The sequence below is a fragment of the Spodoptera frugiperda genome, chromosome 1 (assembly GCF_023101765.2).
Source record: "Spodoptera frugiperda isolate SF20-4 chromosome 1, AGI-APGP_CSIRO_Sfru_2.0, whole genome shotgun sequence".
Taxonomy (NCBI): Eukaryota; Metazoa; Arthropoda; class Insecta; order Lepidoptera; family Noctuidae; genus Spodoptera; species Spodoptera frugiperda.
Window position 1 is genome coordinate 521,250 of NC_064212.1, and position 25,554 is coordinate 546,803.

At 38.3% G+C, this 25,554-nt stretch overlaps 4 protein-coding genes across 5 annotated transcripts in view; 1 reads left to right on the plus strand and 3 right to left on the minus strand.

The window, feature by feature from the left end:
• Nucleotides 1-25,554, plus strand: part of LOC118273145 (laminin subunit alpha-2) — a 139,948-nt gene that overhangs the window by 25,174 nt on the left and 89,220 nt on the right. For both annotated transcript variants that reach the window (XM_050694763.1, XM_050694757.1), the window contains exons 2-3: nt 438-609; nt 949-1,111. In XM_050694763.1, the coding sequence (XP_050550720.1) occupies nt 438-609; nt 949-1,111 (335 nt within the window). The remainder of the gene's footprint in view (nt 1-437; nt 610-948; nt 1,112-25,554) is intronic.
• LOC126910864 (uncharacterized) lies at nt 1,648-4,545 on the minus strand. Its single transcript, XM_050694774.1, has one exon. It carries the CDS (start codon nt 4,180-4,182, stop codon nt 2,623-2,625), a length of 1,560 nt encoding a protein of 519 aa, XP_050550731.1. The 5' UTR covers nt 4,183-4,545; the 3' UTR covers nt 1,648-2,622.
• LOC126910869 (uncharacterized) lies at nt 7,026-11,294 on the minus strand. The gene is made up of 2 exons (XM_050694832.1): nt 10,999-11,294; nt 7,026-8,099 (listed from the first exon to the last, which is right to left on the minus strand). The coding sequence occupies exons 1-2, from the start codon at nt 11,262-11,264 to the stop codon at nt 7,919-7,921; spliced, it is 447 nt and encodes a 148-aa protein (XP_050550789.1). The 5' UTR covers nt 11,265-11,294; the 3' UTR covers nt 7,026-7,918.
• LOC118273144 (peptidyl-prolyl cis-trans isomerase G-like) lies at nt 12,739-23,777 on the minus strand. Its single transcript, XM_035589953.2, has 2 exons — nt 23,074-23,777; nt 12,739-14,390 (listed from the first exon to the last, which is right to left on the minus strand). The coding sequence occupies exons 1-2, from the start codon at nt 23,727-23,729 to the stop codon at nt 14,204-14,206; spliced, it is 843 nt and encodes a 280-aa protein (XP_035445846.2). The 5' UTR covers nt 23,730-23,777; the 3' UTR covers nt 12,739-14,203.

Genomic DNA, 25,554 nt, shown 5'->3' on the forward strand with positions numbered 1-25,554 from the left:
TAATGGTCGCGATCGACCGGTTGGCCACCCCTGCTATATTAAATTAAAGCCGGTTATTAATACTGTTCATTAGATAAATGTCTTTAATTAAAACCTCTAGATCAGTGGATTAATTGATTTACTTGTTTTGTTAACTGCCTCGTTGGCCGAGTGGTTGCAAGTGCGACTGCCGGGCAAGGGGTCTCGGGTTCAATTCCCGGGTTGGACGAAGTATTACTATGCTTTTTTCGGTTTTTCGAAAATATCTCAGTGGTAGCACGGAGTCCGGAAATGTGCCCGGTATATGGCAATAGTTTCACCACCTATTACATGGGACTTACAACATAAATTGTGAAATGTGGGTGTACATTGGCATTATGTGCCATAATGTGCACCTCTGACAACCCCTTCGGGGATTAAAGGCGTGATGTTATAAAATAAAAATTGTTTTGTGTCAGGTCGCGCCCTCCTGGACCGCCTGTCGAGTACGACAGTGGGGGAGGTGGTGTCCGCAGCAGGCAGTGGGTCGGTGCCGGCGCCGCTGGACGTGGCGCCCTACTCCAGCCTGGTGGCCAACGCCACCTGCGGCCACGCCGGCACCGAGGAGTACTGCCGCGACACGCCAGGAAAGTAAGTTAACAGGACATTGTGCCCACGTAACTAGTACATTCCTTTAAAGTTTTAAACGTTACTTACTTACCCTTGAATGACCAGCAATGAACATGAATTGACCAGCTGCTGCTTCAATGTCCACACGATTTTATGTTTCTTTGTGTGATCAGAACCCTTAGTACGAGTTTGCTTTACGCTTAAAGTAATTGGTTAATATATTTGATCCCGGCAATCAGAGCGCCAAACTCTCATTTCGATCTCGTTAATCGTAAAACAAACTCGTGCTAGGCCCTCAGTAATTTGTTGTTTTGAGTTATAAAAATATTTTCAGAAACTAATGTAAAGTTTGTGTGGCAGGCGTGGTGTGGTGTGTGACGTGTGTGAGGGTGAGGGCGGGTCCGGGTGGCGGCGGCACCCGGCTGCGCACGCGCACGACAACGACCCCGCCACCTGGTGGCAGAGCCCCACACTTGCGGCGGGCGACTACCAACACGTCGAGCTGGTGTCCACTCTGCCAGATGTGAGTAGATACTAGATATCCAGTATCCTTTCATATTACACATAGGTACACAATGTATTATGTAGATAGTAGACGACTGTACGGTTGGTGCGGTAGCTGGGCAACCGGCTACCGCGCAACGTGTAGCGGGTTCGATTCCCGCACGGTGCAACTCTTTGTGTGATCCACAAATTGTTGTTTCGTGTCTGGGTGTCATGTGTATGTGTACTTGTATGTTTGTAAACGCACCCACGATACAGGAGAAAATCCTAGTGTGGCGCAATGTTTTTTTAAAACAAAAATCAAAAAATAGTAGTGGTACACCATTTCAAACATTACATAACAATTTACGAAAAACATGCAAAGTTTGTCTTGTCACCGATAGTGACATCTGCCAGAAAACCTGTAGGTGGACAGAACCGTACTGTTCAATAAATATTATAGTCACACATTAAATTCATTTATAGGTATATTTCACTAAAGTGGTGTGCGGTTTATTTACCGAACCGAGTCGACCAGAGCCTGCTTCGGAAAATACTAAAAGAAACAAAGACCAGTTGTTGATAATTAATGTTTATTAAAAGTTAGTAAAAAGCAAGTTAATAAAACATAATTGTTAAAAGAGGCGCTTCGTATACATGTCATACTCTATCTTAACTATCTGATACTTTGATAGCTCAGTTCAAAGTACTTTTTTCTGTTTAATTAAGTATTTAGGGTTTTCATCCACATGGATACGCCAACCCCAGCGTACCTTCTTAATTTTAATGACACTAACTTAGCTAATAACTAAAGTAATCTGAATAAGAGAAAATCATCAATACCGTATTATTACTAACATACTTAATCTTACTGTTAACTAAGATTTAGGATTTGCCAAAATTGTCTGTATAAAACCATCATCTAGAAAAATCTGTTTATTTAAACATCAACTAAGTCCCAACTTATATAATTATTATTCGGAACATTCTGTTGTCTTGCATATTCTATTTTTTTTTATTTATTGGAACTACAAACATAAACTTGTTAAATTCTTATACAGTACACTTCAATATTTAGACCTTAAATAATACAATTTAAACACTTTTACTTATTCTTTATATCAATGGGCTCCTGAAACTACTAAATAATATATGTATATCTATGTCGGACAAACAGACATGTGTACGTATATTCATTATGTTAGTAAGTTAATGCTAAGCGATATTACATTTCGATTTGCAAACAAATTGTGTCTGACTGATGACTAATACGTATCGCACACAATAATAACTAGGTACATATGTACTTAATTAGTGTTTTATATATTTTATATAAACATTGTTATCTTCAATAAGGAAGGATGTTAACTTCCTAATGACACGGTTCACAATAAAATTATATGTTCTGCGTGTTAACACTAATCGCCACTCACTCAATAACCTAACCAATAACGGGGAACGCAGGGGTGCTAGTAAACATTACTCCCACTTTCCACCAGTCTCATTTGCGACCACCGGACTAGAGGAAGTGGAAAGCAAGTTGTTGCAAGTTCATTCCGTTTCATCGTCTGAAGTTCTAGCATAAAAACTGTGCAAAAATAATATTTCATTGATTTTTTCAGTACCCATTTCATTTTTGCGATCATTATAATCATCAACTTTGATGTGTTTATTCCAAATGTAGTCTCCAGATACTGTTTCGACCGGCTGAGCGGTGGCAGGCATGCACAAATATTTCTGTGACATATCGTACAACTCACTGTATTTAGATATATCTTTGAGCTGCTCCCAAAACTGGCAAGGGTTATCACCTCGATTTACGTGGGGCAAGTCCAGGTACTGCTCTACCTTAAAGCGTGTGTTCAAAGAATTCGCCGAGAATGTAGCTCGCAACTTGTCGTCTAAATAGTCTAGTAAACCATTGTCTTTGTCCTCCTGCTTAATAGTTGTCACTGGAACTGCGTTCTGATGGTCTGATGCAGAAGATGTAGAGGGGGTGTCCGGACTAATGCCGTGATGGTTAACACTCGGTTTGATATTTTCTTCTATTTCCTCAATGACTTTACCTCGCACAGACTCAGCTTGCGTTTGATTTATGAAACATGCTTCCTTGAATCTCGGGTCCATGAATGTTGCCTTGTGTTTGGCGCTGGTAGTATCTTCGAGTAAATTAGACACTTTGTTCAGAAAGTTCTTTTTAAATGCAATTCCTGTGTCCGTTGTTGGAGTACATTCATTTAGTCGTGTTTTCAAACCGACTAGGATGGGGATGACGTAGGATAAACTCTGATACTGTTCACTTGACAACGTTTTCGTGAGATCTTCGAATGGTTTCAAAAGATTGATGCAATCCTTGTATATTTTCTTGTCAATCTCTGAAGAATTAGAATCAGCATTATCAGCAAAATTTTGCAACCATATATATTGACTATGCCAAGAAAACGGATCTGTCTTCTTCTGGTTGGGTGCTCTTTTGTCTAACTCTTCAAATAGTGACTTCATAACGTCATGTATGGTTATAGCCACAGTGCTAGCTAAACATGTGTGAAGCTCTTTCCCCCATGATTGCAGCTTTACAGAGATAGCGCGATTGGCAACACAGAGTACGATTTTGTTGAAGACGTTCCATCGCATTAACTCGTCTTTAATTAGCGACAGTACGATGTCGTCGTTCCTTATTTTTGCAATCTTTGCGAAAAAGCATTGGTTAATACGCTTTCCTCCGTATATAAAATGTATGGTCACAGTGTACATGTTGCGGCCGCGCCTGCGTTCCTTCACTCCTATCTTCCAATTGTTTATTGTGACTGCTAGGTATTTCACAGATTCCAACATTTGTTTTAATTTATTTTTTTCTTTGTCGTATTCATTAGGAACGAGTTGCTCTAAGAACGTTTTCACACATGGCATCTGATAATTGGGGAATTCATATTTGAAAAAAGTTTGCCAGCTCTTGTCATTTAATATATTGTAAGAAAATAAGCCATCGCAGAACATTCTCACCAGTCTCGCGTCCCTGTTGGCTTGTTCTGCTGAACCGTCGTTGCTGGCATTTGAGCTTAACAATGGTCGTTTAGCAGGCGTGGGCCCCTCACCATTTTCTTGCTGCATTTTTAAGTATCTCGAACAACTTCAAAGTTAATACACTAACTTTATTAACGAAACTTTCAATGCGTTCTAATTGAACGTGTGGCGAGTATAGTACGTCTGTGGCGACTAATGCTGCGAAATGTTTTATTGCAATATATATATACACACTCAAAGATAATTCGAAATACCTAAAATTATTAGGCTATCAACTCACGACGCGATTTTTTCGCAGCACGCGCGCAACAGAGCTAGAGGCGTGAATTGTTATACATATTTCGGAACTCACGCGTCTGTATAAGTTATAAAGCAATATCAGTTGATGCAGAGCACTCGCTGCAATAATTACACGTTTATACGAGTTTATTTTCACGATCGCTGCAGTCCCGACTTAAAACCGCTCTGTGATTAGCCTTTATCGGTTATATCTTATCGTCGTCTATTGCTAAAATAATGATTAATTTACTTATCTTTCAAGTAAAACTGCACGGCGACAGTAATGTAATGATGGAGAGATTTGTTGTGGGAATCCTTATTATCGATAGGTATTGGTGAGTCACACGGGAGCGGTAGGGAGTCAGTGCACTAGACATAATGTCATTGCGTATTCATTGTGTAGTGTGGCCATCTAAATTATAATTTTGTGATGACGCTCGTACATAAATAAGCCAATGCCTCGATAATCGGTTTTATGGAATATGCATAATAATTACAGTCAGGGTACTGACACTACGAAAAATAATGCAAGCTTTTTCTACGCCTGAGAAGGGTTGTTCTATGCGCATTGAATAAATTGTTTTATAGGAATACTTCACCTTTATTAAAGTAAATAAAGGATAGTTACGTTGTATGAATGGGCTTACCGGAGGCCCAATTACCTCACTTCCCGATCTTCCCAATCCCCGATTCCCTTACAACCCTTAAATTCTAAACCCCAAAAGGTCGGCAAAGCACTTGTAACACCTCTGGTATTTCGGATGTCCATGGGCAACGACAATTGCTTACCATCAGGTGATCCGTCTGCTAGTTTAAAAAAAACTTTTAGTAGGTCGCTGATTAATCTTTCTGGAATTAAAAGGCGTTATGTTTTTGTAAACGCAAAGGAGCCAAAGAAATATTAGTGGAGAGCGCCTAGTAAGAACATTGAGCAATATTTAATTCAATACATTTATTGCTATGATTATTTTAGTAGGCGCACTGCAAAGTATTCCTGTTGTCGGACGTAGGAGAGCGTGACACTACAGTTCTACAGGAATAGGTCGTGAAACAAAGCATGCAGTGTGTAACCTCCCTTTAAAGGCTGATACGATACCGCAGCTGCAACACCTGTAACTCCACTACGGTCTACCTACATGGTGGAATATTTATTGACACAGTCAAAACAAAACTTTATTTTGTAGGTATTTGTGTTCAAAGTGCATCTTTATCTTTACTGTATATGAAATGGGAACGGGCTCCTAATAAATTGACGAAGAGAATTGCCTCGAACAGGCAGTTCGTTATCAGGGCTCCATAGAGTTAAGTGGTCTAACAAAAGAGTCGAGTTTGGCCATTAAACAGTTTAGATCTGTATCTCAAACTTATCGTTGCACCGACAGCGTAATGGAAGCGTGGTAGGGAGCCCAGTGTCATTGATACACTGATGATAAATCAGGATTAAAACAAAACTGCGCCCTTTTAAGTAACAGTACCTAATTATTATATCTTACTTACTTACACGACTACAATATTGTAGATTATTCTTTCTTACAATATTGTAGTTCTTACAATATTCTTTTGATTCTTACAATATTGTAGTGAAAGGCTACTAACATAGGCTTAAGTTTATTAACTAGCATCAACTGTATATTATAATATTTATGCTAGTCTGTAAAGTATGGGCCATAGTTGCCTCATAATAAAGGTTTGAATAAATAAAAATAAATTATACCACTATCTCCTGTGTCCTAAGTAAAAGTTTTAACAGGTAAGTGCTGGTATTGAGTAATTGAGAGATTTATTCCCGAATTGGATATTTTTCGACACACACATTACATTCAGACTTGAATAAAAAATTAGTAAACCCCACTGTGACCAGCCACTGCACCAACAGCCAATAATATTGCAGTACATACATAGTAAGGTTTGCGAAGATTAATGTGATTGATAATGTGATTAATTTAATACCTAGCCAGGTGATAAACCTCGGATAAGCAGGTACACATTATTTAAATTTTGGCTATAAACATAAACTCACAACAATATAATACACAAATAAAGTAGAGTAAATGAATAGAGCATTCAGATATCGTGTAAAATAATAATAAAAAGAGACAGATACTCTTTATAATACATGTTTGGCCCCAAATTACTAATTGTTAGATATAAATAACTATGGCAAATTCTCAGTCAATACTCTAATAAACTACAACTTACAATAGGTAACCAACTTAAATCTAAGTGTCGGAGAGCCATGCTTCGGCACGAATAGGCCGGCTCGACCGGAGTCATACCACGGCCTCACAGAAAGCCGACGTGAAATAACGCTTGCGTTGTGTTTCGTTGTGTGAGTGACCGGAGGCCCAATTCTCCCCTTCCCAATCTTCCCAATCCCCGATTCCCGAACAACAACCCTTAAATTCCTAACCCCCTAAAAGCCGGCAAAGCATTTGTAACGCCTCTGGTGTTTCAAGTGTCCATGGGCGGCGGCGTTTGCTTACCATCAGGTGACATGTCTGCTCGTTTACGTGTTTCATAAAAAAAGTGTTGAGACTTTCAATAAAACTAAGCTATGGCAAAAAAGAAAATGATGTTATATATCCTGTCAGCCATTGTTTTATAACTATTATCTTCGTTTATTCCGGTAATAATTATAATAAAACTTCTGATTAGCTTCTATACTTTATATTTAGCGGCTTATGTAGCACATAGACCCACCACACTGCTTCTAATGTCTCGTGAGAGATTATGAACACTCAGGTTAATAGTCTTTACTCAAATAATAAAAAACCTAAATATTATAACTTCAAAATAATCTAACGACATCACTGTAGCGTGTATTTGTTTAGCTTATCATATAAAAATAAAAATTCTTTAAATTTTCGTTCGAAAAATTTAAAAATTGTTGCAGTCTTATACTTATTTCAAGGGCGTAGATCACAATTCACTTAAATCTATTTCAAGATACCAACGTGAGAGTTCCAGCCTTCCTGGAAGTGCTAATGTGACGTAAGGTCTCTTGTCCAATAGAAGGTTTCTTCATTTTTGACTTGGGGCTTTATACCATGACTGTGTGGCGACACACTGACAAGTGACAGATGACAGAAGTCGCACATAGACTATCGACGAGCAAATCAATGGACGAAGTTATAAATATCCTGCATCGCACATGTGAAGTTTACATGCGAATAAACATGGATAGAAGATCCCAACGGAGGATCCTCATTTTCGTAGGGAACTTTACTCTCTGTTTCCTAAAACTAGAGAAACTGGTGTCACATTTAATGTACCTCTCTGACCCATCCTTGGTGGAATAAATGTTTATCCTCTTCTTGCTCTTATCCCTAGTACCCCAGTCTTTATGTTTTGGCATTTTTTGACAGCTATGGGTTCCTCTCATAGGGCCTCATTAGACCTCACGCCTCACTAGCCAACTGGTCATCGACACTCTTATGACACTTATAAGGAATTCACATCAAACCGACACACTCACAGTTTTCAAATAGTCACTTTATGATTAATATCGTGAACTGTAAACCACAATGGATCTCCTTCCTCTTCACTAGTCGGGAGCTGAAGCCAGGAACATTTGTGGGAAGGTGTCCTCGCCGTGTTCGTTCATGGTAAGTAGGAGGGCAGTTACCAGAACAATGCTGGCTCCGAGCAGCACTCCAGCTCCTATTGCCACCGCCTTCTTCGGCCACGACCACTTGGAGCACGCCCAGTACTGCTCCCGGTAAACACTGGAACAAGAAAGTCAAAAAACATCAGTTACTAGCTGACTCGGCAAACTTCGTATCGCCTCAAACATGTTTTTCCTAACTTTTAGACCTGCTCTGAACTTCCACAAATAATTCAAGACCAAAATAAGCCTTAGTTCTCGAGTTTTAGTGAGACTAACGAACAGCAATTGATTTTTAATAATTTAATATATAAAATTCTCGTGTCACAGTTTTCGTTGCCATACAACGGTTTTGCGGGGCTTAGTATATTGTAATGTAATTTATATGGAAAAGGAATAAATCAATAAATAATAATACTCATCCGAAACGGCTTGACCGATTTTGACGAAATTTTTGTGCTTATCCGGTATCTATGAGAATCGGCCAACATCTATTTTTCATCCCCCTATATGTTGGGGGTAGTACAACCCACAATTTTTAATTTTCCGCGGACGAAGTTGCGGGCAGAAGCTAGTATAGAGATAAAACCTATAGAGTTGTAATCAATGAAACAACTTCTTTAGTCTAGTTGCAAACACTATAACCGAGTAAGATTCCCTAAGTATGAACAGAACGTACTACAAAAATGATGTCTGGAATTGTGTTGGCTGGACAGGGATTTAATTACTTAATATTTATAATCTTACTCAGTTACTCTATAGGGATAAATCGCTGAAACTTCGTGTTGCTGACACGTATACGGATATGCCTTCATTTTCCTTTTCCTTGATCAGATAAAATTTAGTTTTATTATCATTTAATTAGGTACAAATTTGTATGAGTCATGTTATATTGAAAAATGTACACTACCTTATTCTCTTAAGTTATTGGATAAGGCAAATGATCAATCTATACTAATATTATAAAGCTGAAGAGTTTGTTTGTTTGTTTGTCTGTTTGTTTGTTTGAACGCGCTAATCTCAAGAACTACTGGTCCGATTTGAATAATTCTTTATGTGTTGGATAGCGCATTTATCGAGGAAGGTTATAGGCTATAAATCATCACGCTACGATCAATAAGAACCTAGCAGAGCGGGTGAAACCGCGCGGAAGTAGCTAGTTACAAAATAAATGGCTATCTTTCGAACCAGCAGATCAGAGCACAATAATTGTTTTATTTTGAACCCTATTAGTGTTCCCACTAGACCACTTATTGCTAAGCCCGGCAATAAACAATGATTACACTTCTTGAAGTGTTAACCCTTTACTTTTAACCCTTAAGTCTTTAGTATGCTAGATGAAACTCAACGTGTTCTGTACTGTCTCTCATATACCGACAGACGGGATAATACGTGGTCGTTGATGTCGACGTTGTTAATTGATGTTTTTTGGACACTTCAAGAAAGAAATAGTGTCAAGATTACTAAAGCATCTACAACTGAACTAATAAGGCGTACCAGTCATCTTATGGGAAGCAGTGACCGTAACCCATGGACGTCTGCAACACTGCACTCACAAACTGGTAGCCTTTCAAATCCCTTTAACTTCTTTTTGTATATGATGGGTCGACGTTTTGTCGTTATCTCGCCTTAGTAAATGATGATGCGGCCTACGATGGAACACGTCTGCCCATGACCAACCTACTCACCCGGGCCTTGAAGACTCTCAGGTTATATTATTATATTATACCATAATAATTAACTGGTTCTTTCCAAAGTTGTATGTGCAAATACATCAATCTTTCATGTATTTCCCAAAAGCTAATGGAATGTCACACAAACTGACGTCGGAACCGCTAAGCCGATAAACGTATCAAGGAGCTAACGTTATCACATTCTGCGCCCAGTACATCCGTTAACTAAACGTTATTCTATCATCATTTCGCATTTTTTTATTAATTACAATAGTAATCTCGTATTCATTTTTGTTAAGTGTGCTTTTCCACCGAAGATGTGCTATGATACGTTGCTGTGGATGCGCTTGGCTTCCACCAATCATATTCATCGGTGGTCCAGCTGAACACTGGTGGAAACAGATTCAGCTAAGCTATTTTTTAGAAAGATGCGTGCTATGGATGGCTCTCCTACTATCGATCCATCGAATACTCGAACTGCGCTTCTTCCTCTCACAGCTACTTTGTGGCGGTGCATCTTCTTAGCACATCTTACTCGAAGAAGAAATATGTTTCTTATTTATTTGAAGAAATGTATTTTGAAGATGCGCTAAAAAGCACATACTCTTCATTTGTATGGTAAACAAATGTTTGACGCGCTATCACATGATTTCCCCATAGATTTTACCCGCTCTGTAACCTAATACTTAGGGTTTGCTTTACCCACTCCTCTTGTGTTGCATGTCATGGGTGTCCATGGGTGGTGTTGATCAATTAAGGTACGAATAGACTACGACTCTATAAAACCAGTGTATAAATTGAATATCTCTCTGTGACCACAGATGTCTATAATTGGAAAATTGATTGTGACACGATAACTATTGTCGCGCCAGTTACTAGCTTATGAGAACAGTACAGTATTCTTTTGAAAAGAGTAATGATGGATTTCTTTCTCATTCTTTTCCATGCGAAGCTATACTTTGGATAATTGGAACGAGCACCCAGCTTCTCTGACAGACAGACTGACGGACAATTCAATTTGAAGTACCTAATTTGATTTAATGAGCAGATATACATATACATATCTGATTGGATCCGGATATCCGTCTGCTCGTTTGCCATTGCATGTTTTAGGTAATCCAGTTATCTTCAGCTATAACTTTTATATCCCGTATACTTTTTCATATGCGATGATGCGTCCTACGATGGAGCACGTCTGGCCATAAGCAACCTATTCACTCGAACCTTTAAGACATACCTTTAACATCACAAATTTTTGTCTACAAAACTTTCGAAATTTCATATCTTTCCTTACCTACATGTCAGTGATTCGTAATGATATCACCAGTGATATGGTGCGGTACTTACCCTGTGGGGGGGTCGTGGCTCCCGTGGCACCGCACAACATTCACACTGGTCACACTACCATTATAAGCTTTATTGTCATATGCATAGCTTTTGGATTTGTCTAAAGCTTTCGTTACTCTCAGATCAGGTTTGTCACTAATAGAGATTTCTTGGTCAGGGTCCCTTCGTTTCTTGCTCCTCATAGTTTCCACTTTCACTTCACTGAGCTCGACATCCTCTCCTGGTCTCGTCTTCCTTGACATGGTAACGAGTGCGTCCTTGCGCATGCGACGCCTCACTGAGGTTTCTAAGTTTTAACCGTTTACATAGTGTTATCGTTCGTGATACTGTTATCAGTGGGACAGGTGTGTTCTGTTGTATAATGTTGATACTGGTTCGTGATTTATTAAAAATATTTTCTCTTTTCCGTTTGTTGGGTGGCGTGACGTCACAATAGTTTTCACTTGATTGTAATGTAATCTGTAGTTAGTCATGGGATTTTAATTTTATTTCTTTATTATACACACAACACATAGGACAACACATATAAAAAATTAAAGTACACATTCCTATTGGAATTTCTCCCTATGGGCCTGTGGCAGGACAAGTGAATACGATACGAGACACAGTGTACATACATACATAACCTCACGCCTGTGTCCCATGGGGGTAGGCAGAGACCATGGAATGCCAATTGCTGCGATTCTGACACACCTCTTTCGCTTCATCAATAGTCATCAGTCTTTTCATGCGTGAGACACAGTGTGTTTTTTCAAATTGTATCAATCAATATTGGTATGTATGGTGTATTCTTTGTTGATTGTCCTTAAATAAATAAATATAATAGATCTTATATATTTGTGAACAACTTTATGCAGAGTAGAGACAATGTTTATTTAGCTTCTTTATGTTCTAAAATTGAATTAACTGGTCCGAAGTACGAAATTTCTTTACTATTGTAATCTTCAAATACAACACTACCTCCCATTTAAACCGTAGCACATACTTTTAGAACACCTTATACAATGAGTAGTAGTCAGAGCATTTAGAAAAAAGGTGTCTGTGTTGTTATGTCGTTATTTGCTTGTTTTAAAGTGTATATTTGCATAGAAAAGGGTGAGCAAGAAACACGGTCTACTGGAACAGTACCGAATCCCCTACACTACATACACGATACATTGTCTGGACTTTTCAATAAGTATGGGAGAGCCATGCTTCGCCACGTATGGGCCTGAACGACCGGAGTGATACCACGGCATCTCAGAAAACCGGCGTGAAACAACTGTGAGTGAAGTTACCGGAGGCCCAATCATTCCAATCCCCGATTCCCGAGCAACAACCCTTAAATTCCTAACCCCCAAAAAGCCGGCAACGCACTTGTAAAGCCTCTGGTATTTCTTACGATTGCTTACCATCAGGTGATACGTTTGTTCGTTTACCGAATCGAATAAATAATAGGTTCTTTCATTTTGAAACTTTAAATATAGTCCGTACATTCTGGAGTGAATTCTTTATGACTGAGAGTTCCGAAATGAAAGAACCAGCTATTATTTATACAATTCGAGAGTCGAACCCGAAACGGTCTATGAGATTGCTTGTAGTTGCTTCAAATTTTTTTTTTTAATAATATTTTAGTAGCATTAGCCATCACTTGATCAGTGACAGCGGCAACACCAGGGAAGTTGCAAGTGCGTTGCCGGCCTTTTTATGGAGGGGGGAGGGAGAGGTTAATTCGAATTTTTTTACATTAAAACTTCATCGTTTTATAAAAGGTAATTTATTAATAAATAAGTAGTAAGTACATAGTATTATTTACATAATTACACAGTTTTACAACTAAGAATTAACTAGATAGTCGCCCGCGACTATATTTATGTTAATAAATGATTTTCGACTTTATTAATAAAACGATAAGGTTGAAAATCTATTATTATTAGTAGCACATAATGACACACCAAATTCTAAAAAATCTCGGGCAGTATTGGCAACTAATATATTTAGAATAGGTTTTAAGATGTGCTAGCTCTGACTATTATAAGTCTAAAACATCATAATATGGAAATATATGTTCAGATAGGTGCCAGTACCAATGTCTAATCTTCTATAATATAAAAATAAATCGGGTTTTCCTTCCTGACACTATAACTCCAGAACGCGCGAACCGATTTCCACGGTTTTGGATTCGTTGGAAAGGTCTCGGGTACCGTGAAGTTTATAGCGAAGAAAATACAGGAAAAAAAAATTCAAAAGAGGGAAAATCATTGGTGGCAAAACGGAGTTTGCCGGGTTTGCTAGTGTTTTTTTACAAACGCTACTTATCAACCAATACAGAACCAGTTTAAAATGGTCTTGCTTTGTATCACCTTTCCGCACATTCGACGGTCAGTTTACAATGGTTATTCATAGCTTGATATTATGCCTTAAATCTGACCAAAGTTCTAGAATTCATCGGAAGATACTTGTCAGTCACAATGTGCTTATCAGTGCTGATAAGCCAATACAAGGCATAGGTACACGAACCTATCGAAAGCCCGCAAAATATTTTAAGGTTACAAAGCAAAATATTTGAAACTATATACCTACTTAATCTGAAAACACGTTATCAGTGTGTTATCACTTGGCAAATGCTCGACAAACATATATCTAGGTCACTACTGCTATAATCTTTCCCAAATTATTTTTTATGTGACGTCATGGCTTCTCTTTACACTGCTATATTGAGCAAACGTTCGAGTCATATTCTAAAGTTTCTCATAATTATATTCATACTAGCTTCTGCTAGCGGCTTTGTCCGCATCTCCGTGGGATAAAAAGTAACCTGTGTCTTATTCCAGACCTTAATCTACCTCTGTTCCAAATTTCATCGCAATCCCTTCAGCCGTTTTGACGTGATTGCGTAACAAACACACACACACACACAAACTCACAAACTTTATCGTTACGTGGTATATTAAAAGTTTTGTCATGAAATATGAAACTTGTAACTTCTATTCCTAATTCCACAACCTCTAATCCTTCATTAATCAGAGCATGAACAACAACTACAATATTATTTGACTTTTCAGTAAAAAATCAATACATTTGATTTGTACATCAGAGAGTAACGTAGACACATACCTTAAATGATAAGATCTTAATATTATATACAGACTCCATCAAATCACGACAATACATTCGTAACAGGTACTCTACGGAATTATAGTCCATAATTTGTTCTAGCTAGAGTTCAAAACATGTTGTTTCCAGGCAACAGAGGGCCTATGATCTCATCAGGATTCTGTCCTGTGATCACTAAGATCAGAGTGACGACGCCTCCCACTAGAGACATCCCCAACAACACTCCTATTCCAATCGCCAAGATTTTCTTCCCGTGCGACCACCTGGAACAGGCCCAGTACTGCTCCCTGTATGTGCTGGAAAAAAATAAACATTTTGGTTAGTAAACTGCTTAAATTTACATGGTCTATGATATAATATTAAACCTAGAGTGCACCCTGGGTACAAGCATTTCATAGACGCCCCCAATTTCTTTGACGTTAATTTATACTACTCATCCCTGAATAAAATAAAATAAAAATATGCCAATAAAAAGTATTCCGTATTGTACTGTAGTGCCACAATAACAAATGTTGCCGTGACATTAGTAAGACTGACCGATATCTTATCAACACAGAGTTGATCCACTACTCTAACAGGAAAATAACTAAGAAACAGGACATTGTATACGTTTTTTCTTTTTCCTCAAAGTAATTCTACTTTGAACAATATACATAGAAGGACCCACAACGATACGATACCCCTCACTTTCCAGTCTTGCTTGCTAATATTCCATCAACCAGTAACTGATTCAAACCAGTGCAATAACCCAACGAATAATTGGAAAGACATATAACATCAACTTATTGTTTAACTAAAAGTTACAAATTTGCGTATTTTCAGGACGTATTATCTCGTAGGTAATCGATAAGATAAATTTTATGAGTCATCGATTCGCGGGTCACGAAATATTTACCAGGAAAATTGTTGAAATGATAATTTATAATAGAGAGTCACATCACTTCAAACCACTTAATCCTCGGAGGGTCAGGGATTATGTCCAGCACCTACACCCATTTAAGTGATTTTTATTATGGAAGGAAAATTAAGTTCGATTTGCTGAAACAAAACAGCAGAAATAGAAACGGGAGATACGTTCTATTCAAATAAATAAATAGGGTGTGGACTCGATCAAAACCCAAAATCGATATTTTAGAACCAAGTCCAAAGTAAAGTAGTAAAGTATAGTAGTCCAAGGAGCCACTAAGTACAATTAATATTTTAACAATAATTGTAGTTCGCCTGCAAGGTAATATTTCGGTCTGAACAATCTTAGAAAATGTTGCTTTCTGATATGAAATGAACAGATAAGAATACTTATAATTAAAAAGGATAATAATCTTGGTTACTTTGTACGTACGTCTTAATATTTAAATCAACATAGTTTAACACTCCATATCTTTCTAATCTGCTTATATTTATGATTAAATGTGTAAATATCGCTGTTGCCAAATTGATTTAGAGCCAACAGCCAACAAACAACACATCACTGCTATAGATAAATAAATATTTATCTAGCAAGCATCTATAACTTATATATTTATCAGATAACAGGAAAATTTGGAAACGAACGACATTATGGCTCTCTATACACTTAGTACAAGTTTGCTTTATCTTGAACAAAGTCGAAACGAGAGCGCGTTCAGCGCTCTGCTTGGCCGGTGCGAATGAAGCAACCAATAAGAGCAAACGCACTCTCGTTAAACGCAAAACAAACTCGTACTAGGACCTCTGATATTTTTGTACCCAAAATGGAACCCTGCGAATTCCGATACGAGTTTTGTGAAACAACTTTGTTGAAGGCGATTAGGTTGAATTTTGATTGAGATGATTTTTTGATTAAAACTGCGTGAGTACGGTATGACGGTTTATTTCGAACTGTCATTTTTACAAGAGTAGTGGACTGTATAAATATGATCTATGTTTAACCATAGCTATATATCTAGGTACGCATCTAACTTTGATTTGCTTGAACATTCCGCCCCCCAAAGAACGGAGTTCTTTAACATAAATTACAAAAAAAATAAGATAAAAAATCTTAGCAATACATAATTATGCAGTTTAACTTTGATAGTAAGGTAAGTTGGTAAGTTACACAATTATATACATTTCAAATACAACAAACAACTAACACAATTGCAAAGGTAAGTTTACACACACTAGTTAATAACGGAACAACTTATATCTATTACCTGCGAGAGGATGATTCATGCTACAACAGTTGGGTAAGTAAGTACATAGGTAAGTATATTGAACTAATGCTGCAAGAAAGTAGCTTTGTTACATTAAACACGTAAGTATAAATCTCAAAGTAGGTACACATTTTACGTTTTTTTTGTTATGGTTTATCTTTAATTAGTTTACATTATTACATAGTTATGCAGGTAGGTAATAGTACAGTATGATACGAATTAGGTAGGCGAGAATCGAGCTGAGGTTGCAATTAATGAATGCTTACGCACATCACATGTTTATCAACTGACTTATTCGTACATTAATCTTATTCTACATAGCTTTTAACTAGATAAAACAATCTATATAGGTATACATGATGCATCGTGTAACACACGCATGCTGATTATCTTACATTATATAATGACTAGCCTTCTGCAAGTAGGGTTGTCCTTAAATAGGTAAATATACAATATACGAGAACCTTGATACGATATAAGTGCAATGTTTGTTTTAGTACATCGATTCTATAATGAATTTTTTAAAGATAAGGTATTTGTTTATTTTGTTAAGACACAAATTTTACTTAATGGACGTTTAAAAATGTTATTTTTCGTTTTAACAGTTGCAACACGAGTTAGGTTATCAGGACCAACATGTTTTTTAATAACCTTCCCTAGAACCCATTTACTTGGAGGTACATTATCCTCTTTTAGAATGACTATGTCATCGATTTCTGGCTCAGTCTTTTTTGTATACCACTTATATCTCTGATTTAGATTTACTATATACTCCTTGTACCACCTGTTCCAGAAATCGTTGACCATTTTTTGTGTCAGTCTCCATCTATCTAAATTCGAAATATTTTTACAAGTGTGACTTTCGTCTGCCAAGGTTAACAAGGGTTCGCCTATCAGAAAGTGGCCCGGTGTAAGTGGAAGAGGGTCATTAGGATCATCGCTTAAGACATTTATGGGCCGTGAATTTAAACACGCTTCGATCTGTGCCAACAAGGTAGATAACTCCTCGTAAGTGAGAGTAACATCACCAATTACTTTTTTAAGGTGAGTTTTTGTGCTGCGAATCCCAGCCTCCCACAGACCCCCGAAATTGGGTGCATGAGGAGGTATGAAATGCCATGTAGTTCGTTCTGTGGCTAACTGCTCTGCCACCTCACCAGCAAAGGAAGATTTGGCACTGTTGAACATGTCTTTTAACTGTTTGTCTGCTCCCACGAAGTTAGTGCCATTATCACTGTATAGATCATGGCAGTGACCTCGTCTTGATACGAATCGTCGGAAGGCTGCAATAAACCCTTTCGCTGTCATGTCGGTGACGGCCTCCAAATGTATGGCACGTGTCACCATGCAAATGAATAAACATATGTATCCCTTGTACGATTTTGCACCTCTTCCCGGGGAAAAACGGATGTTAATGGGACCTGCGTAGTCCACACCAGCTGACTTAAAAGGTCGGTCGGGATTTACCCGCACCTGTGGCAACTGTCCCATTAGTTGCGTGGCATTCCTTTTTGAATATCGAGTACAAGTGACACACTCTCGGTAAACCTTCTTTGTTAAATGTTTTGCACGTAGTATCCAATATTTTGATCTCAAATAATTAGACATTACTTGAGGACCACCGTGTAATGTCCTATGGTGAGCATCATGAACTATTAGCCTGCTAAGATGGCTCTTAGCGGGTAAAATTATGGGGTGCTGAGTATCGTAGGCCACTTGAGATTTTTGGATACGCCCGCCAACTCTTAAAACTCCGTTATCATCGACAATGGGGCAAAGAGTGCGAAGCTTGCTGCCTTTGGATACGTGACCTTGAAATTTTAACTGTTGTATCTCCTCTTTGAAATCAATGGCTTGAACTTGTTTTATGCAATTAAGTAAGGTTTCCTGTAATTCTCTTGTTAATATAATTTTAGAAAAACATTCACGCTTGTCTTTAGGTAATTTGAAATTAAGGAACCGCCTGCAATATGAAATGACTCTCAACATTTTTGATAAACTAGAATATTTAGTCCAAATAAATTCCTCGATATTGTTATTTATTGCAGTCAAAGTTGTCACTCGTTCCTCTTCACGTGTATCTTCGATATTAGGGATGACGATGCTTAAATTTAAACTAGACAACCAAACCGGACCGTTCCACCACAGAGAGTAGTTTAACAACTCGGGCCCCTGTACGCCCCGTGATGCGCAGTCCGCTGGGTTTGTATCAGTAGATACGTGCCCCCAATGCTCGTAATCTATAATGTTTAGTATGTCTGATACTCTGTTGCTCACAAAGGTGCTCCACTTGCTTGGTCCACCTCGCAACCAAGCCAACACTATGGTGGAATCGGTCCACGCGTATAAGCTATGTTTAGGTACTCCCAGCACTTGAGATGTCTCTGAAATTAATTTAGCTGCCAATGCGGCACCACAAAGTTCTAGTCTAGGGATGGAAACTTGCTTCTCGATTGGAGCTACCTTGGTTTTGGAAGATATTAGGTTTACGAAAACTTGATCCTTCTCAATGACTCGCATGTACACCACTGCTCCGTATGCGGTTTGCGATGCATCGGCAAAGACATGCAACTCCACCTTTGATGTACGTGTTTGGTGTAACCATCGTGGTAAGCGTAGGCCTTTGATGTATGTCAAGTTCTTCCGGTACTGTAGCCACTCTGCCTGTAAAATATTGTCGATAGGCTCATCCCATTCTAGACCCGTTTTCCACAGTTTCTGCATGATAATTTTGGCCGTTATTATGATTGGAGCTATCCATCCTAAAGGATCATAAAGTTTAGCTATTTCGGATAGAACATGTCGCTTAGTCACGGGTTGTTTAGGTTCTGTCAAGTTAACTGTGTATTGGAAGGCGTCTGCTTCCCTGTTCCAACTTAACCCTAATACTTTAATAACACTATTAACCTTGAACTCGTTGTTATCATGCTTGTTTTCTCCGATGTACTGTAATAAAGACTCACTATTACTGCTCCATTTCTGGAGTTGAAAACCTCCTGAGTTCATGAGGCTGTTCATCTCGTTATAAATATGTACAGCTTCTTCTTCTGTCTCACATCCTGTGAGCAAATCGTCGACGTAAAAATCAGCTTCAGTAATCTTTGCAGCAATAGGGTACTGTAATTTCTCATCACTGGCGAGGGTTTGAAGTGATTTTACAGCAAGATATGGTGCACATGCTGTGCCGAAGGTCAATCTCATAAGTTTGAAATGTTTTATGGGCTCATTGGGTGCAGCCCTCCATAGTAATCTTTGGTAGTCTGTGTCTTCTTCGGCTACACGCACCATTCTATACATTTTAATGATATCTGCTGTGATACATATTTTGTGTGTCCGCCATCTCATTAAAATGTGACGTAATTCCTGTTGCAGCTGTGGACCAACACATAAGTTGTCATTTAAGGAAAAGTTATTCGAACCTTTGCACGATGCGTCGAAGACTACGCGAACCTTGGTTGTGGACTTGTCCTCTCGAATTACGGCATGGTGAGGAAGATAGACAGCCTTAGTATTATCAATCTCGCTAGGATTAACTTGGACCATGTGATTTAAGCTAATATATTCTTGCATAACTTTATGATATTCTTCCCGAAGTTTACAATCTCTTGCCAACCTTTTCTCTAAATAATTTAATCTTTTTACTGCTATCTCTCTCAACCCGCCATATTGACACTCAGGATCCTCGTTTTGAAACGGTAATTTTACCACGTATCTCCCCTCATCGTCTCTGACTGTCGTGGCTGCATAAAATTCTTCGCATCTTTCTTCTTCTTTTGATAACTTCTTTTGTATGCTATTTGGTTCCTTTTCTATCTCCCAAAACTTACGCAGCAGCTCGTCTTCCTTCACTTGAGCGTGGAGGGTTGTAATATGTTTCTTTGCTGAGGAGGAACTTTGTAATATTTTTCCAGATATCACCCACCCTAGGATTGTGTTTTGTGCCAATAGATTACCCTTGGGGTGTTTAATAACGCCGTTTAACAATATGTCCCCGTAAACCTCAGCTCCAAGCAAAATATCTATTTTACCTGGTGTGGTAAAACTTGGATCAGCTAGCTCCAGTTTCTCAAGATTGGCCCAATCAGGATGTTTAAGATTAATGGTGGGTAGCAGTGCTGTTAGTGTACGCAATACATAAGCATTTACTCGAATTGACTCGCTGGGATTGTGGCGTGATTTCACGCAGAGTGAAACCATGTGTTTGATTCTCGTTTGCCCCTCTCCCACACCGGACACCCAACCACTAACTGATTTGCGTGTAAGATTTAGTAATTGAACGGTCGCCTCGGACACAAATGATGCTTGCGACCCCTGGTCTAATAAAGCCCTTAATATATGTTTACAACCGTTCTTACTACTAACTAAGACCTTAGCGGTAGCTAATAACACGGAATTAGTTTGAATATGCTCACAATGACAAGAAACAACATTGGACTTACCCTTACACCCCTCACTATCGGTACCTGTAGCCAAGCAGTCTTCTTGTTTTGTTGTCTCCGTGGTTTGCTCTCTCTCGTAGTGAAGAAGGGAGTGATGTCGTCGTCCACACCGTCTGCAACACGCTGATTGACGACACTTGTTCACAGCGTGCGATGGCGCAAGGCAGTTGAAGCACAATTTATTCTTCTGAACATACTCCTGCCTTTCTTTGGTAGGCATGTCGGCGAATTTCTTGCAATGATAGATGTAATGGTCGCTGTTACATAATGCACACTTCATTTCGCGCTCTTTTCCTTCCTTATTGACATTCGAATGAAAAGCCTTAGGTTTAATAGCTGGTTTTGGTTGTGAAGATTTTACTTTATTGTTCTCGATCATTTCCAGAGATCTGAATCGTGATTCCAAGTAGTCTCTTAAGTTGGGCCAAGTGGGTAGGTCACAATTTATCGCACTGAGTTGTTGTTCCCACTGTTTCATCGATTCTGGATCTAACTTGGACACAACTAGAAAATTGATGATCAAGTCCCATTTGTCAGTTTCAACACCCAAGTTTTTTAAGGCTTTTAGACACGTCGAAGTAGTATCTACCAGGAGTTTGATTGAATTCGCAGACTCAGAATATATAGGTTTTTGTGTGAAAAGAATTTTCAAAATTGCGTTACAATTGAACCTCTTATTGTTATAACGTTTCACTAACTCGTTCCAGGCGTCATCATAATTTGCATCTGTCGTAGTATAGTTGCGCAACATCATTTCCGGTTCTCCCGACAAATTGCTCTTCAAATAATGCAACTTCTGTACTGGTGATAATTTTGTATTTTTATGTATTAAGGACGAAAAAAGATCAAAAAATGTTTGCCACTCCTCATATTTGCCACTAAAAGTGGGTATTTTAATTTTTGGTAATTTAATTTCATTATTGTCTGATGACCTTTGTTGACCTTCACTATTGTTGGTTGTTGGACTTTGACCTGATGCATCGATAAAGGGCTCAAGAGCTTCCTTTATTGCTACCTTATATTGTATATAAAGTTCCTGGAATGTGTCGTATATTTTCTCCTTAAAATACGGATCTTTCTGATTTTCATCTTGACGTAATATAATACTTTTGTGTCCGTCTTTAAAGTTCTTCCAAAGTTCTTCTAATAACTCTAATCTTGCTTCTAAATAAGGCTTTTTAATTCTTTCTTTTGGTGACTTTTTGAAGTTCTTTTCTGCACTTTTTAAGTTTTCTAATAGTTCGTATTGATAAGCTATTAGATCTGCCATCGTTATTCTCAATATCACACTTTACGCAGCAATACACTTGTATAGTTAAAGAAATTCTTATACGAAAAAGTAATGTTCACGAATGTTCTCAATGTCCACAAGTAGAAGGTATTTTTCACTTTTTTAACTACGCACTTATTTGTCTTTGTTAATCGTAATCCGATCACTCACTGAATAATTATAAGTACTTAGTTATGTTCGTGTTTTTAATGCTATTCATAAAAATCACGCGTTCACAATAGATTAGCATTCACTTTTGTAGCAAAAAAAGAATCCTTAATCGCTTTCTTTTGTTCTCGCGACGCGCTCGTTCACTGCCGGTTAGCGGCGACGATCCGGCTCGAAGGACCATATGTTGAAGGCGATTAGGTTGAAATTTGATTGAGATGATTATTTGATTAAAACTGCGTGAGTACGGTATGACGGTTTATTTCGAACTGTCATTTTTACAAGAGTAGTGGACTGTATAAATATGATCTATGTTTAACCATAGCTATATATCTAGGTACGCATCTAACTTTGATTTGCTTGAACAAACTTCTTGTCACATTTTTATTGAAGTTTTATTGTACTTCTAAATTCTGTGGGACATTTTTAATGTACAGCCAACTGTAACCATGTGTACTAATGTGTAACTTTCGCTCAAATGTCATAACACAAGAGGACGACAAAGATGAAACCGTAGAAAAAGTTAGAAAAATAAAGGGGAATACCATCCGAATTTGTATTGTGCAAGAATAAAATAAAATTGATAAGATAGAAAACCGCGTCGTCACTTGTACGCCGACATTGCGTACATTATAAATCGCTTAATATGATTTAACTGATAGATCCTGAATCCTGTCCGATTACCGATGCCATCGGCAACAACATAGTTTCTAAGCTATCTAAAGCCTATCTATGGCCATGACCTTTCAAGCTATCTAAAACTCGTTTCATAACTCTCAATTTCCTATGATATCTTTCGGTATTACCTATGATATGGAATAAATTATGTCAGCAGTAATAGAACATGATACTAATTCTAATCGGCAATGACCGATAGTTGGATCTCATTGCCAATGATAAAAACTATGCGATCGTTTAAGAATTAACAAACCTTTGTAATGGTTGTTGGCGTCTTCCTTCGTTAACACTGTTTAAGCTTCCCACATATGCGTTGTTAACGTAGACGTATTCCGTGGGTTTATTTGCTACCTTCGGCTTGCCTTTCATTGTCCCTTCGTAAGCACCTGCGGAGTGCGTGCTGCGTGACTTCTGACGTGTGAGATCTGAGCTGGTGCCACTGTGTTCATCTTTTCGTCTCCTCTGTTGTCTCACCATATTTATTTCCTCGTCACTGAGGTCGGCGACAGCTAATCGTTTCTTGTGTCGCACTACGTGTACATTGGTAACACCATGGTCTACGTTGTCATAGTTCCTACTACGTTTCTTGTGATCCCTCATGACCACACTATCGTCACTACTCTCAGTCTCCGGTAGCCTAGCTTGTATCGCACCTACACTTCCAGCACGATGATCAACTTCCCGCTTCTTTCGTCTGCCTCCGTCTAAGTCATCCTGACTCCTGGATCTGTCTCGACGCGACTTGTGTCTGCTTTCATCACTATCTACGTCTCGACTCGTCTCACTTCTGTTTCCGCTCAGTTCCTCTACACTTTTTCCCTTCCGACGACTCTTGTGTTTAATAAGCACGTCCACTTTCACGTCACAAAGCTCCTCTTGTCCACTAGACATGGAACCCTTCTTCGGCATCGTCAAGTACGAGCGTTTACATGAACATAAAACCAGTCACTGAGCGTACATATACCTTTTTATCGTTTGTGATAAAGTAATCAGTAGATAGGGGTGTTCCTATTTTTTATGTCTTTTGATAATATTGATACTGTTTTGCAATTTATCTCACAAAAAATATCCGTCGGTTATCAGTGGTGCGATACTGTATTGCTGCGGATTTTAGAGCTTAATACAAACTGTCAACAGTTGGAATCTTATCGAATGTTCCTAGGGCTGTTTGTTCTATTGTACTCAGCAGTTTGATCAAAATGGAAGTCAAGTGGTCCCTTTATCATATCAGCGAGACTACTGTCTCTCCAGACACACCTTGCTGGGGTTTGGTTCCTGTTATCTTACATTAACCGACCTAGACTGCATCGTCTTTTGATAAGATATCGCGATTCACCAATTAGTTTTAAACTCCAAAATAACCGATGTGGCCTTCAAAGTGATTAATTACTTTTTACCTTCCGTAAAAGTACTTTATCTGTTTCCTACTAAAGCATAACATTAAAAATGTTGTAAAACTTTAGTTCTTTGAAACCGTTGTTCAGATTTCCATATACTTCGTTCATATAATCTATAAGAAAAGGTATCTTTAGGAACATTTTAGAATCCATTCGTGTAACAGGATAAACACTGAGAATTTCTAAAGCAGTCTTCCATTAAAGGAGGGGTGAGTCCAAAAAAGGCGTCAGTATTATTATACCTGGATGCCAGAGGAGCTAATTAGAAAAATGTCTCGTTAATTGTGCAGTGACGCGGCCGGTAGCAGTCGGGCGCCTTGTAAGGGCCCACTAATGAGGAGGTCTCCGCTTTTTGTGCCCCACAGTATTTGTTACCGCGAAGTCGTCAAAAATGTCGCTAATAGTGCCACTGTTACCGTATATTTCCTTGAAAGGATTGAAAGTCGTGCTACTCTTTGCAGCTGAGCTTGAGTGTGTTCGGTTTTTTATTTCGAGATTTTCAGTAAAAACTGAACGTAATTATCATTGGAGAAAAGCATATTAGGCAGAGTCGTGTTGTGTTATGATGTAACGCTGCTAACTAGATATGCACTGTTAAATATATGACGTGCAAAGTAATGAAAACAAAGATTTTCTTTGTACTTGAACGGAACTTAGTCTATAATACATATGATAACAGAACTAAGAAAAATTGTGTTTAGTGGCATAATTTGATTTGACTACACGGTTGGTGCGGTGGCTGGGCAACTAGCTGCCGCGCAACGGGTAGCGGGTTCGATTCCCGCACGGAGCAACTCTTTGTGTGATCCACAAATTGTTGTTTCGGGTCTGGGTGTCATGTGTATGTGAACTTGTATGTTTGTAAACGCGCCCACGACACAGGAGAAAATCCTAATGTGGGGCAACGATTTAAAAAAAAAACAAAATGTCTTCTTCATTTATATTCCCCTTATCAGTCGTCATCCTATTACAAATTCCTTTTCCTCATTTTTATTCCTCATACTCTCACATATCTTTTTTTATATATCCTGCTATTTCTGTAATAGGGTAGATGAATAATTTTTCTTTTAATGTCGGTCTTGTCGATTATTTTAAAACATTAGACAAGTATTCTTTATCTTTTGTTGATACGTTGATGACGTGACGTCACTTCTAGGTACGTTTTATGCGTAACGTATTTGCTCCCACTCCTAAACTTTGATTCGTTTTATCCAAGTATTGTTATCTTATATGACAAAATAAAAAATGCGTGTCTAATATTTTTTCATTAATTCACTGACGGATAAATAGATTTTGAATATTCCTACTCCGTCATCATCCCTATTTTACATAGAATT